General features: G+C 36.0%; 1 protein-coding gene across 2 annotated transcripts in view; it reads right to left on the bottom strand.

Moving 5' to 3' along the window:
* Positions 1-688: 688 nt before the first annotated feature.
* LOC145662558 (GDP-D-glucose phosphorylase 1) overlaps positions 689-14,789 on the bottom strand; it is a 59,696-nt gene continuing 45,595 nt past the window's right edge. For both annotated transcript variants that reach the window (XM_081728238.1, XM_081728237.1), the window contains one exon: positions 689-833. In XM_081728238.1, coding sequence (XP_081584364.1) covers positions 715-833 — 119 coding nt within the window. In that variant the 3' untranslated portion in view covers positions 689-714. The remainder of the gene's footprint in view (positions 834-14,789) is intronic.

The raw sequence follows: 14,789 nt of genomic DNA on the forward strand, positions 1-14,789 counted from the left end.
TCGCATTTTCCAAATAAAGTTTTCCATTTTGTAGTTCTTGGTGGAAAAGTTATTCCCTGACATTTTTACAAGTATTCCTTTTATTCATATATCACTACAGAAATAAACCATTAATTATCTAATAACAAAATTGACTGAATATTTTACTTGACATTGTAAATTTAACTTATAGAAAAATTATATTTTTAAAATCAAACTAAAGGAAAATCAGTAACTTACTAGGAGTGGGAAAGTTTGCGATGGTGATAGCTAACGCTGAACACGTTCTCTATAGCCGTGTCCGAATCATCCAAAATGCACCGTCCATGCCAAGTTCTACCGTTCCATCAGAGGAAAACTGGCGTTTTTAAATCAATGAAAATGTATTTTTAAAATTTCACATTATTTCGCGTATTGTTAGAAATTTTGCGCAAAACTGCCAATTTCGCGTTTTGTCGCGCAACGGAAACCAATGAAAATACACACAGAATATCATAAAATGTCAAGAAACTGCAAATTATTTTATTCTGACGTATTTCATTTTATTGCGCATTGCGAAAAACTCGTGCTTCTAGTACTGACTCTTCTGCGGGCACCATTGATGAGTGAAATATCGTTTTTACGAAAAACGAAGATAAACGGAACGAAGTCCCTGTTTGAGAAGAGATTTTCGAACATTGATAGTAGGAATTTAATATAATAATGAATCTTCATTTTCAGTCACAAAAAACATCTTTAATTCTTATGGTATAAATGAAAAACTTTTTCTCTAACATGAATGAACGTATCATGACAAGTGTCTCTCAAAATACTTGAAACCTCTTCTTCTGTTATCGCTGAAAAGGCCTCCTCACCTGTAATGAGTTAAACAATTATGTTATTTTACGATAACAACAATATAATTTTATGAAGACATCATTACAATATTAAATATAATATTCTTTATTTAATTCACTTATACGTATGTCGGATCAGATATATGAAGCCCTTAACACCTCTGACCAGTACTTTTCAAAAAAAATAATAAACAACAATTAAAAAAAATGTAAATTTCAGGAAGAAGATTTATAGGTTTATGTCTGTAAGTATTGTAATGTTTGGTAGAGTCAAATGATAGACCGGGTGTCTTTTCCCCTTCACCAAGTTTTTAATTACAAAATATAATATAATAAATACAAGTGTCTCTAATTCAATGTCTCTTCCTCAATGACCAAGTGAAGGGATACTAAATGTTTTGCTGGGTGACCCTTCCACTCATGGCAGTTTCCAAAACACTTTGGCAGGTTGTAGGTTAGGCTTGGATTATAAGTTTAAGATGGATCCCTAGCCCAGTGCGACATAGGAAGGTAAAGGTTAGGCGATCAGTTGGTCGACTGATGCTGGGTCCCTCGGTGGTCCTCCTTTTATTTGTCCTCCTCGGGTCCTTCCGTGAGGTCCGTCTGCTTTCGGTGTTCCTCGGTGCCTTCCATGTTGGCTTGCTGTCTGCTATGATGTTTGTAATCATTAGCACGTGTTGAGCTGGCACGTGCATCTGTTGTGATGTGGGGATCCTTGCAGTATAATTTATGTCCTTTTTTATGCATTATATAGTCATGGGACTTGTCCACTTCTAGAAAATGTAATCACTAGTCATTTTGAATCAAGATATGTCAGGATTTTGCCGACTCTTCGTCAGTTTTCGTCTAATAACACCACCTAGTGGCACCTTTCCTCTTTCATGCTCCTTCTATCGAATTCAACTTCCTCTTGCAGCAGTGGGATATCTCTGTTTATTTGTCTTCACTTTCTTTGACCTCCGGTTCTACAAGGTTTCTAGTGGTGGTATTATCTTCCTTTCTCAGTGCTTTAATCTACTTCAGTTCACTGCTTAGGCTTCATTTTGCTTTCTTATATTGAGGATGCGGTGCCTCAGTGGTAGAGCGTTCACCTCTGTGCATGGGGCCCTTCGTTCGATCCCAGCTCGCGCCAAGTGACCTTTGTGGTGGACAAACACCGTGTGCGTGGGTTTTCTCGGGGCTCTCCTGTCTCCTACCACTTTCTTCATTTCACTATTTGACTTATTTCTCATCATCATCTTCTCCTTTAGCCTAGTCGGCATAAGCATGGGACGTAAAACTTAAAGATTTCATTTCATTTCAGTTTTTACTTTCTTATATTCTCTGATATGTATTCAATTATTTTTCTTGCGAGATTGCTGTTGGACTTTCTTATATTTTCTGTAATACATTTTCATTCTATTTAAATCTCATTATCACTATTATTTTTCATTTCTCTTCATGTCATTTTCCTCGAAGATTCTCTTCCTCTTTCCCGTAATACTTTCTACCTTCCTAGCTGTATCCATCAAATAGCTTCTGCAATATCCATCTCCTCTTCGGATGCGATAAAACAAGTTTCTCACCCGGCGGGAGGTCATGTGTTTCGGATTCCATGTTAATCAATAGGTTCCGTCTCATGTAGCCTCGCTACTGAAGGAGACATTAAACTCAAAATCAACTCAACTTAACACAAAACAGTTCTTCAGTTCCAATTGAAATACATCACGCTGCTCTTGAAGAATATTCTTTCCCATATACGGTCCTGTCGCTCTACGGGCTCTCTGATTTTCAGAAGTGAAGTTTACATCAAACTATTCGATTTCTACTTCCTATGTTGAACTTGTTCAGAATATTTAAATCTTCAACCATGCATTTTCTGTTTGGCATGATGTAGTCCGTTTCGCTGTTCTTCCACTTGGGTGTCGTCATGTCCATTTTCTGTGAGATTTCTCTTAGCAGAAATTCATAACACAAATCTTTTCAACCTCGGCGAACCCTACTAGTAAAGAGGATTCTACGTTTGTCTCGTTCGCTATAGCAGAAATTTCTTTTTTATTATCAGTTTGTCTCCTTTTGTTCTATTGTGGCGTTGAAGTCTCCCATGATAATACTGATGTAATTATTTTCTTTATTATTAAATTATCTTAATTTTTTGTCTTTAATTTCTTACTCTTTTTCCTAACTGGCGTGTTGTGGGAGCCTGCAAAGAGTGTCTGACATCTGACAGAATGGAGACGCTAAGAAACAGCTGAAGACGATTGGAACCGGCCGGATCTACCACCAATTTATCTATCTCCTAGTATTGTAGACTGGAACTTTCCATTATGTGGTGAAACTTACAAGTTTAACTAATGATAGGAGAGCGGACAGGGAGATCACCAACAAGTTTGGCCGGCATGGTGATTTTTCTTCAACTAGCTTATAATGTTTACTCCATAGGATGGTGATCCAGATAGAACAAGCATTATATTTGATAGTCGTAAATAGGGCGTTTGCTCGAGCGTTGACGATGAAACAAGTTATCCGAAGAAAACTCCTTTCAACGCCAACTACACATAAGCAAAAATTCTACGTACAACTTTTAGAGACACAAAAGATTCAGCATCATATTTTCGGAAAATTAATGAATTACACACATAATAAATAAAGTAAATTTTGCACCATGTACTCAAATAGACAACCACGAGGCATAGGAGATGACATGCACAATCGCAGAAAATACTCGTCAATCGATTTGAAAATTTTAATTATATTGATACTTACATAGCTTTAAAGTGGGATATAACAATTAAGGTAATACGACATATAGATGTTTCTTATGTTGTGAGAAATAATTCGATTCGGTTAAGTGCAGAACATAATTAAACAGTGTCTTGTTGCAGCAGGGTAGAAGAAGCTGTTACATAATCTTCTCTTGGGCGCCAAGTAGTTTGTCTCCCGCTAAATCTCTTCAGCTCTCGCTGTTCGCGTGGGTTTCACGCGTTAAGTGACGTAAGAGCGGACAGAGCTGTGATTGGCTGAAGGAGTGCTGATCAAGGTCACTCCACCCACATGCATCCGTTGAGTGAGAACACACACACACTCACACATAGAAACGTCGTCTGCTAGTATATGCTAGTCCTTTTAAATTAAAAAGAGAATTAAACTGCTTGAGCTGCATATTACCAAAATGATGAATAAATGAGTTTATGACAAATGGCACCCGAACAGTTGATAGGTAAAGTTCTGATGAGATACGTTTACCCTAAGAACCCTGGCAACATTGATAGTTTGTGTCTGCGTATGACGAGGACACACTAAGTTTTTGAAGCATTCTTCACTTGGGTTATAGTTCACATTAATGCTTGGTTAACACTGCACTCACTAAAATAAAATGTCTATTCAGTCCATAAATATGAATAAATGTATGGATATGTATTCATTGTAACCTATTAGTTCAAATGTAAATTCACTCAATACTTAAAGAAATTGGATATATAACACATACACTAAAATATTGCAAATAATGTGAATAAAATGAGAAAACACTTCAAGCAATGAATTAATTTCAACTTTTAGAAACACTTTCATCTTTGCAATTAATTGAACATAAAAAGAAAAATGAATACTGAAATAAATATAGATATATTTTCCAGTTCAAATAACAACACTTTACTGTTCATTTATAACACACTGTTTATACTTTTACTATCTGCACACGTCACACTGTCCAAGTTGTCCACTATTCACAATCTACACCATGCTCCAGAACAATGTCCGGTCCATAGGCCATCCTCTTCGTTCATTCTCTTCCGACTGAATGAACACTCGGCGATTAAATCTTCTGCTCCTATCCTCTTCCATTGGATAGGGCTAGGTCCATCGGTGGAAGTTCTAGAAGGTCTCTGCAGGCTATAGTCCCTTTTTATAATAATGGACTATTTTTCAAAATTCGGCGCCAATATGAAGATGCATGGAATACTGTAACTTATTGTGTATAAACTTATTAACGTATAATTTGCATCTTCCTTTCGATATATTTTTTTTTTTGGACTTAAAATGTGCTGCACTTGCTACTGCTGCATTCGTGTTAAGTGGACGTGAATAGAATGTGTGTTCTTCTTATTGTTTGGATTTACGTGTGTTCTTCCTTGTGTTGTATTCTTCGTGTATGGATATCAAGTGTATGTTTTTACGTGTTACATGTAATTAGTATAATAAGGTTAAAATAACATAATTATGGTTAAAAGGAAGTTGACTTGGGATGGGTTAACAAAAGAAATGTAAGTATTTCTTCTTTCATTCTTTTTTTTTCTTCTAAATCACTTCACGAGTACAAACTACGACAAGCACGTCCCAATCCTCAACGCCTTCGTGCAACTTCATCAAATGAGTACATGGTACATGATAAATTAATACTGAAATATACCTATATAGGACATGATGCTGAATAATATATATATATATATATATATATATATATATAGATAATATAATAAGCCTATAGATATAACCTTAATGATGACTATTACATGAATACTATAATGAAGAGTGAAATAAACCAATATAAGCTCGAATGATGGAGAATTATATTGAGGCAATGTCAGATGTCTACAGATGCCAACCTGTATCCATCTTAGGGATGGTCTGACGACTAAATGAAGAAGAGCCAACCCACAAAAACCATATAAACCTACCCACTATAAATACGACCACGAAGACACACAGAGATGTGGTTACAAACAAGTTATACTAAGGAAACCCCATAGAGTTTTATAGAAGACAAAAAGAAAACGATGCACATGAAATTCATGGCGAAATGTGGTCGTAGGTCTTAAGGTAAAACTTCAATGTTGTTCCAATAACAACAAAAGGAATACTGTAATAAACGTGTATATTACTCTAATATCTCCTAACATACCTCTAAATTCAAACTGACTTCTTCGAAGTACTAATGGTAATATTTCTCTAATAAATTCAATAACTTTCGTTCATCTAAATAACCATGTCGTACATACCACAAAACATTTTCGTCAACGAAACTAGAATGTACTCTCACTTCTCGATCTTCATTATTGATACTACACAATTGATCTTCTTTACTTTCCTCTTCTTCTTCGTTCATGTAATCTCCGTTAGCTTCTTTTTCGGCTCTCTCTAAAATATCACTGAACTGTTCTTCATCCACATGCTTCTTCAGAATTTCTAGCCACTTTTTCCTAGTAGCTGGTGTTGGTCTCCACAGCTTCATTCTAGAAACATTCTGAAATCCGATATATTTACCACTTTGCGGATCCAATACTTCAAACACATTTTCACCAACTTGTTTCCACAGTAAGTAAGGTCCACGGTACACTTCACACAGTTTGGCTATACGTTTGTCTACCAAGCTACTAATATTATACTGACGTAAGAAAACTAAGTCACCTTCACACAAAGTTCTTCGAGCTCTCTGATGAACGTTCAACTTTTCGTTACGTTGCTGAATGATTTTCTTTCGCCGTAAGTCAGCCATTATTAATTTTCCTGCTCATCAATTGTTTCGTTGTTTTTCACAATTCCAAAATGTGACAATGTAAATTCTTCTGCCTTGATGTTAAGATGTAATTCTGCAGGCGCTATTCCCAAACTGGCACTAATAGTATAGTTCAACAACAAACAAGCTTGCACAATATATTCTAGCCATGAGGAATGTGAATCGCGGCACAACACACGCAAAATTCTCTCTAAATCAGCATGGAATCTTTCGATGACATTTCCTTGTGCGTGATAAGGCGTAGTATAATGTATTTTGATGTTATATGCTTCCATAGCTTGTACGAATTCCTTGCCAATAAACTGTGGTCCATTATCTACTAAGATGTTCATGAAAATACCAAGATGAAGCATGTATGACTCAGTAAGACATTTTGCTACACTTGCACTTGTTGCACGACGAAGTGGATATGCTACTAAATAACGTGAGTATACATCACACACTGTTAATAGGTAAGTTTCACCATGTTTACCTCGAGGTAGAGGACCAACTAAATCTGCTGAGACTAAATAACGTATGTTTTTCGATGGCACTGATTGCATTAAACATTTCACTGGGTGATGGTCTACCTTCGTCCTCATGCAGACCTCACAATCAAGAATGTACGATTTAATGTCACTACGCATGGTTTTCCAATAAAACATACGGGAAATGATATTAAACACTTTCATAAATCCAAAGTGACCGTAATGATCATGGTAGCCAATTAAAATATTTTTCACTAAACATGGAGGTACACACAATTTTAATCTGTCTGGGAAGTGAAAATCTCTCACCATCAAAATACCATTTTCCAAAGTGTAATTTTGTTTCCAATTTCGAGCACTACTACGAAAAGAATTCTTATTTGCACTGCCTTCACTTTCACTTATATTACCTTGTAAGTAACTAATAATAGGACGGTACTCGTCACATTCCCATTGTAATTTCGCAATTGTAGACGGATCTAAATCGAACACTTCTGATTGAACAGCCTGTATAGGATTCACATTCACCATTAGATCTTCCTGTGTTGGTAACATACGAGATAAACAATCACTTAGTGTGTTAGTCTTGCCTTTGATGAATTCTATTTCATAATCGTAAGATTGAAGTTCAAGAGACCACCTCATCAGTCTTGCATTCCAATTACGCATACGTTTTAACTGCACTAAGCTTTTATGATCTGTTCGTATGTATATTTTCGCTCCTTTGAGCCAAACATGCCACTTACGAATACACCACACAAATGCAAGACACTCAAGCTCAATTATGGCATAGTTCTGTTCGTGTTTATTAAGAGTACGGCTTGCATATTCTAATACACACTTCTCACCGTCAATAATTTGATAACACACACAAGCCAACCCGAGTTTGCTCGCATCACTTTCGAGATAAAACGGCTTATCGAACTGTGGATGGTGTAACTTCACATCTTTCACTAATTCAGCCTTTAATGATTTAAATGCCTTTTGGTGTTCTTCTTCCCACTTCCATTTCTTTTTCTTCCCTAAAAGTTCATAAAGGGGTTTAGCGATAACAGCATGACCTTTGATTGTTCGCGAATGCCACTGAACAGCACCAAGAAATGAGCGTAACATTTTTAAATTTTTAGGCACTGGTAACTTCTCGATTGCTTCAGCTGATTTCGGATCCTTTCGTATGCCTTCTGAAGATACGTAATAGCCTAAATAATTAATTTCACTTACACCAAAAATGCACTTCGATAAATTTAGCGTCATGTTCGCATCACTTAACAAACTAAGCACTTCATCTAACTGCTGTAAGAATTCTGGTACGCTTGTACAACCAAGAGCTACATCGTCCATATACCTGATTAATTTCTCTTGTAGCGGTAAAGGGAACACTTTATTCAAGCACAATTGCAGTACAGACGATCCATTTTTCACACCGAACACCATGCGTGTGTACTCATATAACGTTCCTTCAAACAAGAAGGCTAAGTATGGCATAGAATCTTCTGTAATTCCACATTGTTGATACGAACTAGTAAAATCAAGAGTACCTAGCACACGTTTTCCACTAAATTTAGCAAAGAGGTCGGACAACTTTTCTACACGCAGAGCTGGATTCTTAATGTGCACATTCAATGCTCTACAATCTGTTACTATTCTCAACGCTCCACTCTTTTTCAATACTACGTGCAACGGTAATAGATGACATGATGAACTAGGTCTAATGACACCCCACTTTAACAATTTTCGGATCTCTTCACGCACTCCTTCCTTATATTTGTGCGGGATATCGTAAGGACGAGCAACAATGGGTTCATTTGTATCCACTTCTAATCGGTACTGAAGTTTATTACACAGGCCAGGAAAACGGGCGAACACTTTCCTATGTTTCATTAACAACTGAAATAATTCTTCTTTCTCGTTTTCACTAAACAGTGTAGCACGTGTAACTGCATCCCTTATTTCATCTACTGTGAAATATAGATCCGGTGGGAAGTCCTCCACTAAGTCACTAGCTTCAATTTTCTCTAAAGGTTCGGCGCACCCACTGCGGAACACATTCACCGTTCTCGCATAAAAATCATTAAGGTCCCTTATCTCGGACAACACAACAATAGGGGCTACCTTACACTTAATTTCACTTACATTAGCTACAATGACATTTTCACTATTTCTCTGTATTAAAGGCACTTCACCACTAATTCCTTGAAATTCAACACGCAAGTTACTTCGCTTAAAATCGATGACACTGTTTAATTTCTCGAGAAAGTTTGCACCGAGTATTACGTCTTCGTGCAGTTCTGGTAACACAAGAAACTCAACTGGCACTTCCACATTTTCAATTCGTACCGGTAAAATAACCTTTCCCTTCACGTTCTTTTTCTTTCTTCCAAGAAAATCGCACAAAATGATATGCTCTCCTTTTTGCAAATGCACGTTTGCTACACACTTTGTTACTTCTCAAAAAATATTATACCGTAATAGGCATAGTTCTGATCCACTATCTAACAGACAAATTTTGGGTTGATCGTTTAACAAAATTTTTACTCTCATTGTGTTATGACCTAATTCACATTTGATCACTTCTTCATTATCATTCGGTTAAGTGCAGAACATAATTAAACAGTGTCTTGTTGCAGCAGGGTAGAAGAAGCTGTTACATAATCTTCTCTTGGGCGCCAAGTAGTTTGTCTCCCGCTAAATCTCTTCAGCTCTCGCTGTTCGCGTGGGTTTCACGCGTTAAGTGACGTAAGAGCGGACAGAGCTGTGATTGGCTGAAGGAGTGCTGATCAAGGTCACTCCACCCACATGCATCCGTTGAGTGAGAACACACACACACTCACACATAGAAACGTCGTCTGCTAGTATATGCTAGTCCTTTTAAATTAAAAAGAGAATTAAACTGCTTGAGCTGCATATTACCAAAATGATGAATAAATGAGTTTATGACAAGCTAGAAAGCTCTTTCACCAATCATGATAGGGTAAGCCAAGATCCTCACTTTCCGGAAGTCAAATTGCGATTGGGCAAGGCAACATTCGGGATCATATGGAGACAAAGGGTGTTAAGAATACTTACAGACTACATTATATTTAAAACTGACCATTTCTACGTATAATGCAAAATTTGTCATCAGAAGAAAGAGAGCTACGAAAGATCAATTGGGACACAATCAGATTACGCGGAGAAAGAAGAATAGGAGATGAAATATTCGAGGCGAAGCACCTACCCTATTATAGGGTATCAGAATGTGGGGAGACTGGTGGTGTTAGGTTTTTAATCAACGAAGAGTAATGTCTTGGAGACAGATAGTAAATCTAGTCGAGTAGCAAGGCTTGTCACCAAACTATTTCGTATAGGCTACATCGAAGGTGCTAGAAAAGTTTCCTTCTGATCTAGGCGCCAGTTCTAAAAACTATGCGATACAATAATACAAATCCAATTTGATACACGATCCTATATGTTTTACCCTAATTAGTTAGGCACTAGACTCGTATATTCAGCCAGATAATTAAAGTGGGTCTACGTATCGCAAAGTTAACTAAGTTTACGTAGCCTCTGGAGAGTTCTGTCACTGACAGTGGTTCAACGAAACCATTGGTAGCTTTCAGCAAACTTTTAGGAGGCTTATAGGCAAGTTTTCAACTTACAGAGATGTTAATGTAAATATCTAACTGCTTTTCCGACAGCCAATGATTTTTGATAGATATTGTTGTCTTTATATTCTTTGTAGTAAAAGCTAAAATTAGATGTATTGTAACTCGTATTCGAAATGAGTATTTTGAGGAAAGGATTAGCTGCAGTTCAAGCTACAAAAGAACATATCTTTATTAGTTTAAATCATGCTTTATTATGTTGTACCATTAAAAGGGGGTAAGAATATTCTATATCCCCTCATATTCCTTCTCTTTAAACACTGCTAGGTCACACTTTTAACGAAATTATCATCATTTGCATGCCAAAACATTCATGAGGTGGTTAATACGCATTAGCAACACGTAATTACCAAACTAGACATAAGGATAAAATTTTCCCTAAACCATATTGTACAACTACAGTAGGAAGTCGAAATTCCGAACTAATTTGGACCACAGGTAGTTCGTATTTTCGAATTGTTCGGATTTTCGAAAATGACCAAGAAAATGCTATTTAGGCTTCAATATACTGTACGGTATGCTCTTTTATCGATACAGTGACTGTACAGTACATACAGTAATTTCAATACCATACGTAAGGCTACTTACATTTAATGTTTCGGAAGAACCTGCTCGTACACTAAATTACACTGTTCTTGTAACTCACTTAAAACTTAAACTTGTATAAGCCTAAGGAAAAATGAAAATATGTATCACAAACAATATTGCATATGGATAAGCTTTTGTAAAAACACTGACTTCACACAACGCCGACGGATAACCCTATTGTTTGTTTCTCGCTAGCGCTAAGACAAAATGTAAACAGCTTCTAGGGACCGTGTTCGGATTTTTGACGTTCGGATTATCGACGTCCTACTGTATGTACAAAAGGAGTACAAAGTATTCGGAAACTATTTTATAGAATAAATTTTTCAAATGAGTTCGAATGGCGGAACAAATATGGACATCAAAAGGTTCATATTTCAGCAGCGAACAGTTTTCTGCTGAACACTGCTTTTATTCTGTGAGAAAATTAAATATGTAATGAGATACAATTACTGACTGTACTGAAACATAGATATACTTTTATGTTCGTTACTTCTGATATTCTAAACTTAAGTTAGTATATTCAAAGTACTACTATGAGCAAAATAAATGACGCGTCTCTTTATTTTGAAGTTTTTTGGAAATATCTCTGTTTTCTTTATATGTTCGAAATTTCGGAAGGTTTCCCCAGCAGGACAGGTTAATAATAAACCCGTTTTTAATATTTGATTTAGATATTAGCTTAAAATAAATAAATTAGAAGCAAAAAACATTAAATCGACAGAAATCTCGAGAATTACCAACTCTGCTAAAGTGGGAAATTTTGAAGAACGCGAGGGAATTTTGCAGTTCAACACGAACCAGCGACATCTATGTTATTGAGAGGAATGTGGATTAAATCTACAGACGAAACTTTTAACGAAATATTTCTAATATGTCTTATTACGTGCATTATCTGCAAACTCCAATATATGAATATATGCCAAGTATTAACGTATAGATAGAGCAAAAAGTGGAAATTATCTATGGAAAAGAACGAATTGGTAGCGCGACCGTAATGAAAATTCGTCTTTACCGTACAGGCTCAGTTCACGTTAGAAAATAGCTCAGTAGCCGGTGGGTGTAGCCCAACGGTCTGAGGCGTTAGGCTGATGATCGTAAGGTGAAGTCCATTGGGGGTTCGAGTCCCTCTGAAGAGCAAGGCTGGAATTTTAACTGTCCTCGATGTTTCTGTGTTCATGTCCCTGTCATGTCTAGTAGTCCTGAGAAGTGGTTAAAATGGAAAAAAATAGTCAGGAAGTTTTTTTTTTAAAAAAAAAGAAAGAAAAATGTTAGTTAAAGCAACGACTCTGTATGCCGAAAGTAGTGGGTTCGAATCTTCCTCGAAGTGCCGTTGTCATTTTTATTAGTATGGTTATTTATTTTTATTTTTTTATGTGGGAAAGAATCAAATTGTAACATATGTGTAAAACTCATGACGATACAAAAAAAAAAAAAAAAGTCGTTGTCTCACTTGCATTAGCGTCCCTAATTTTGTTTGCAAACAGTTTCGTAATTATTTCCCCTGTGCTCACTGCTCACTATACGTTATGCTCGCTGGCGCATAACGAATGTTTCCCAGTAAATGTTAATTCTAATTTGGAGAATTTTATAAAGTTTCACAATATTTCTCACTAGATAGTCTTCTATCTACTTGTTTTGATATTTTGATAACAGATTTTCCTATTAAACGTTTAATTTTCCCTAGATGTTTAATTACGGAAAAGTTTTACAATGTATTTGTATTAAATTGAAATTGTTTTGAATTCACCATATGAGATAAGTAGCTCGAAGGAGGAAAACTCAAGTAATTGATATTCTACGTAAAAGCAACCTATTGTAGAATGATGATACTTCCTACCTTCAGCACATAATCTTTACGTTAGAGAGTCAGACAGAAAAAAAATCCTGGTTTTTCCTCCCTATGACCACCCATTTTAAACCTCTACATTCCTCTGTTCGTCTCACAAAATTTCGGTGCTTCTAAAACATTCATATAATAATAATAATAATAATAATAATAATATTCCTGAATATGCCATCCTTACATAATGTAAAGATATCTTAATTTCTTAGTTTAAATCTTAGATATCTTAGTTTAAAATACTTTCTTTAGTAATTATTTGAGCAACCATGTAGAAGGGGGTACGAGTTTTATTTTGCCCCTCTCGTTTTAGTGTCCTTCCAACAGAAAGTAATTTCTGATAAGCAGGGCAGACAAAATTAATAAGAAATATATTTACAGCATCATCTCCCCTTGTATGATTGAATATCACGTAGCACTTTTTATTCTACCAAAGATGGCCCTGTGCGGTTAGGGGTAGGTAACTAAAGAAATACCTAATATATAGCGCCTCTTGATTGTAATATTACCGCTTCTTTATTTGTACGAGGGAGCCCCTACAAGGGTGGCAAAAAGAATAGGAAAAGTGTCTATTGATTCCAGTGGCGGATCCAGCACAAAGTTCTGGGGGGAGGGGAGTGAAAGATTCTTTTGATGATGTAAAGCTGTCACAAATTACCACTTAACTAAACTAAACATAATAGTTGGGTGAAGCGGAACCCAGTCAGTTTAAATTGATGTAAAAGTTTAATTTTTGGCTTCATATTAAAGTTTTGGTTTCAAATAAGAATTTCAGTCCAAGTGGTCAATGATCAAATCTCGTGGGGCTCTTCAGTGTAGGCTAATACGGCCTCCTTATGAGAAAAGACAAAAATATTAAAATGTTTATAACTTTCGAATTTTTCGTCTATTTTAAAGAAATGTTGGGCTTCGTATTAAAGTGTTGGTTCCAAATGACAATTTCAGTCCGAGTGGACAATGATCAAATCCTGGGGGGAATCTTCAGTATAGGGGGCTACGGCTCCCTTATGGGAAAAGGCAAAAATATGAAAATGCTTATAACTTTCGAATTTTTCGTCTATTTTAAAGAAATTATTGGCTTCATATTAAAGTCTTGGCTTCAAATGACAATTTCAGTCCTTGTGGACAATGATCAAATTTCGGAGGGCTCTTCGGTGTAGGGGTTTCGGCTTCTTTATGGGACAAGATTCTCGTAGTTGATATTGCAAAATTGTTTTGTATACATGAGTGGAAACTTGCACCATTTGGTTAATTTTACCTCTTATATTTTGCAGATTCAAATTTCAAGCAATAGTTACTTCTCAAAGCTAAAAGAAGGCACTTACTACATAGATTCATTAAAATGAAATGTCTTTTATGAGAGTTTGTCATGGAGCAGACGAACGAACAGGCACCCAAACATTGGTTGAGTCGGACGGTTGAAACTCGTTAAGCTCACTTCAATTATTATTATTATTATTATTATTATTATTATTATTATTATTAATAATAATAATAATAATAATAATAATAATAATAATAATAATAATAATAATAATAGAGCATTCATCTTTGGTGCATGGGGTCCGCGGCTCGTTTCCACTTCGCGCCAAGTGAAATTTGAGGTGGACAAATACCGTGTGCATGGGTATGGGCTTTCTTGGTATTTTCCATTTTCCTCAAACTTTCTTCATTTCACCATTTCATTCATAATCATTCTTCCTTAGCGTAGGTGCATAATCGTGCAACTAGATATTCCATTTAATTTTAATTTCAATAATAATAATAATAAACAATTAATTCAACTGGAAGGACTGTAATTTATGTTGACGGCAATTATCATAAATATGCAACCATTATAAAAACAATTCTTTGAGTATAAAGATAATCCTTTCCAAGTGTTAACCAATGCGCACGAGATAAGACATGTCTCGAGGAAGAGACGAGACGCGCTTTGTG

This window comes from Thermobia domestica, chromosome 10 (assembly GCF_964235325.1).
Source record: "Thermobia domestica chromosome 10, izTheDome1.hap1.1, whole genome shotgun sequence".
Taxonomy (NCBI): Eukaryota; Metazoa; Arthropoda; class Insecta; order Zygentoma; family Lepismatidae; genus Thermobia; species Thermobia domestica.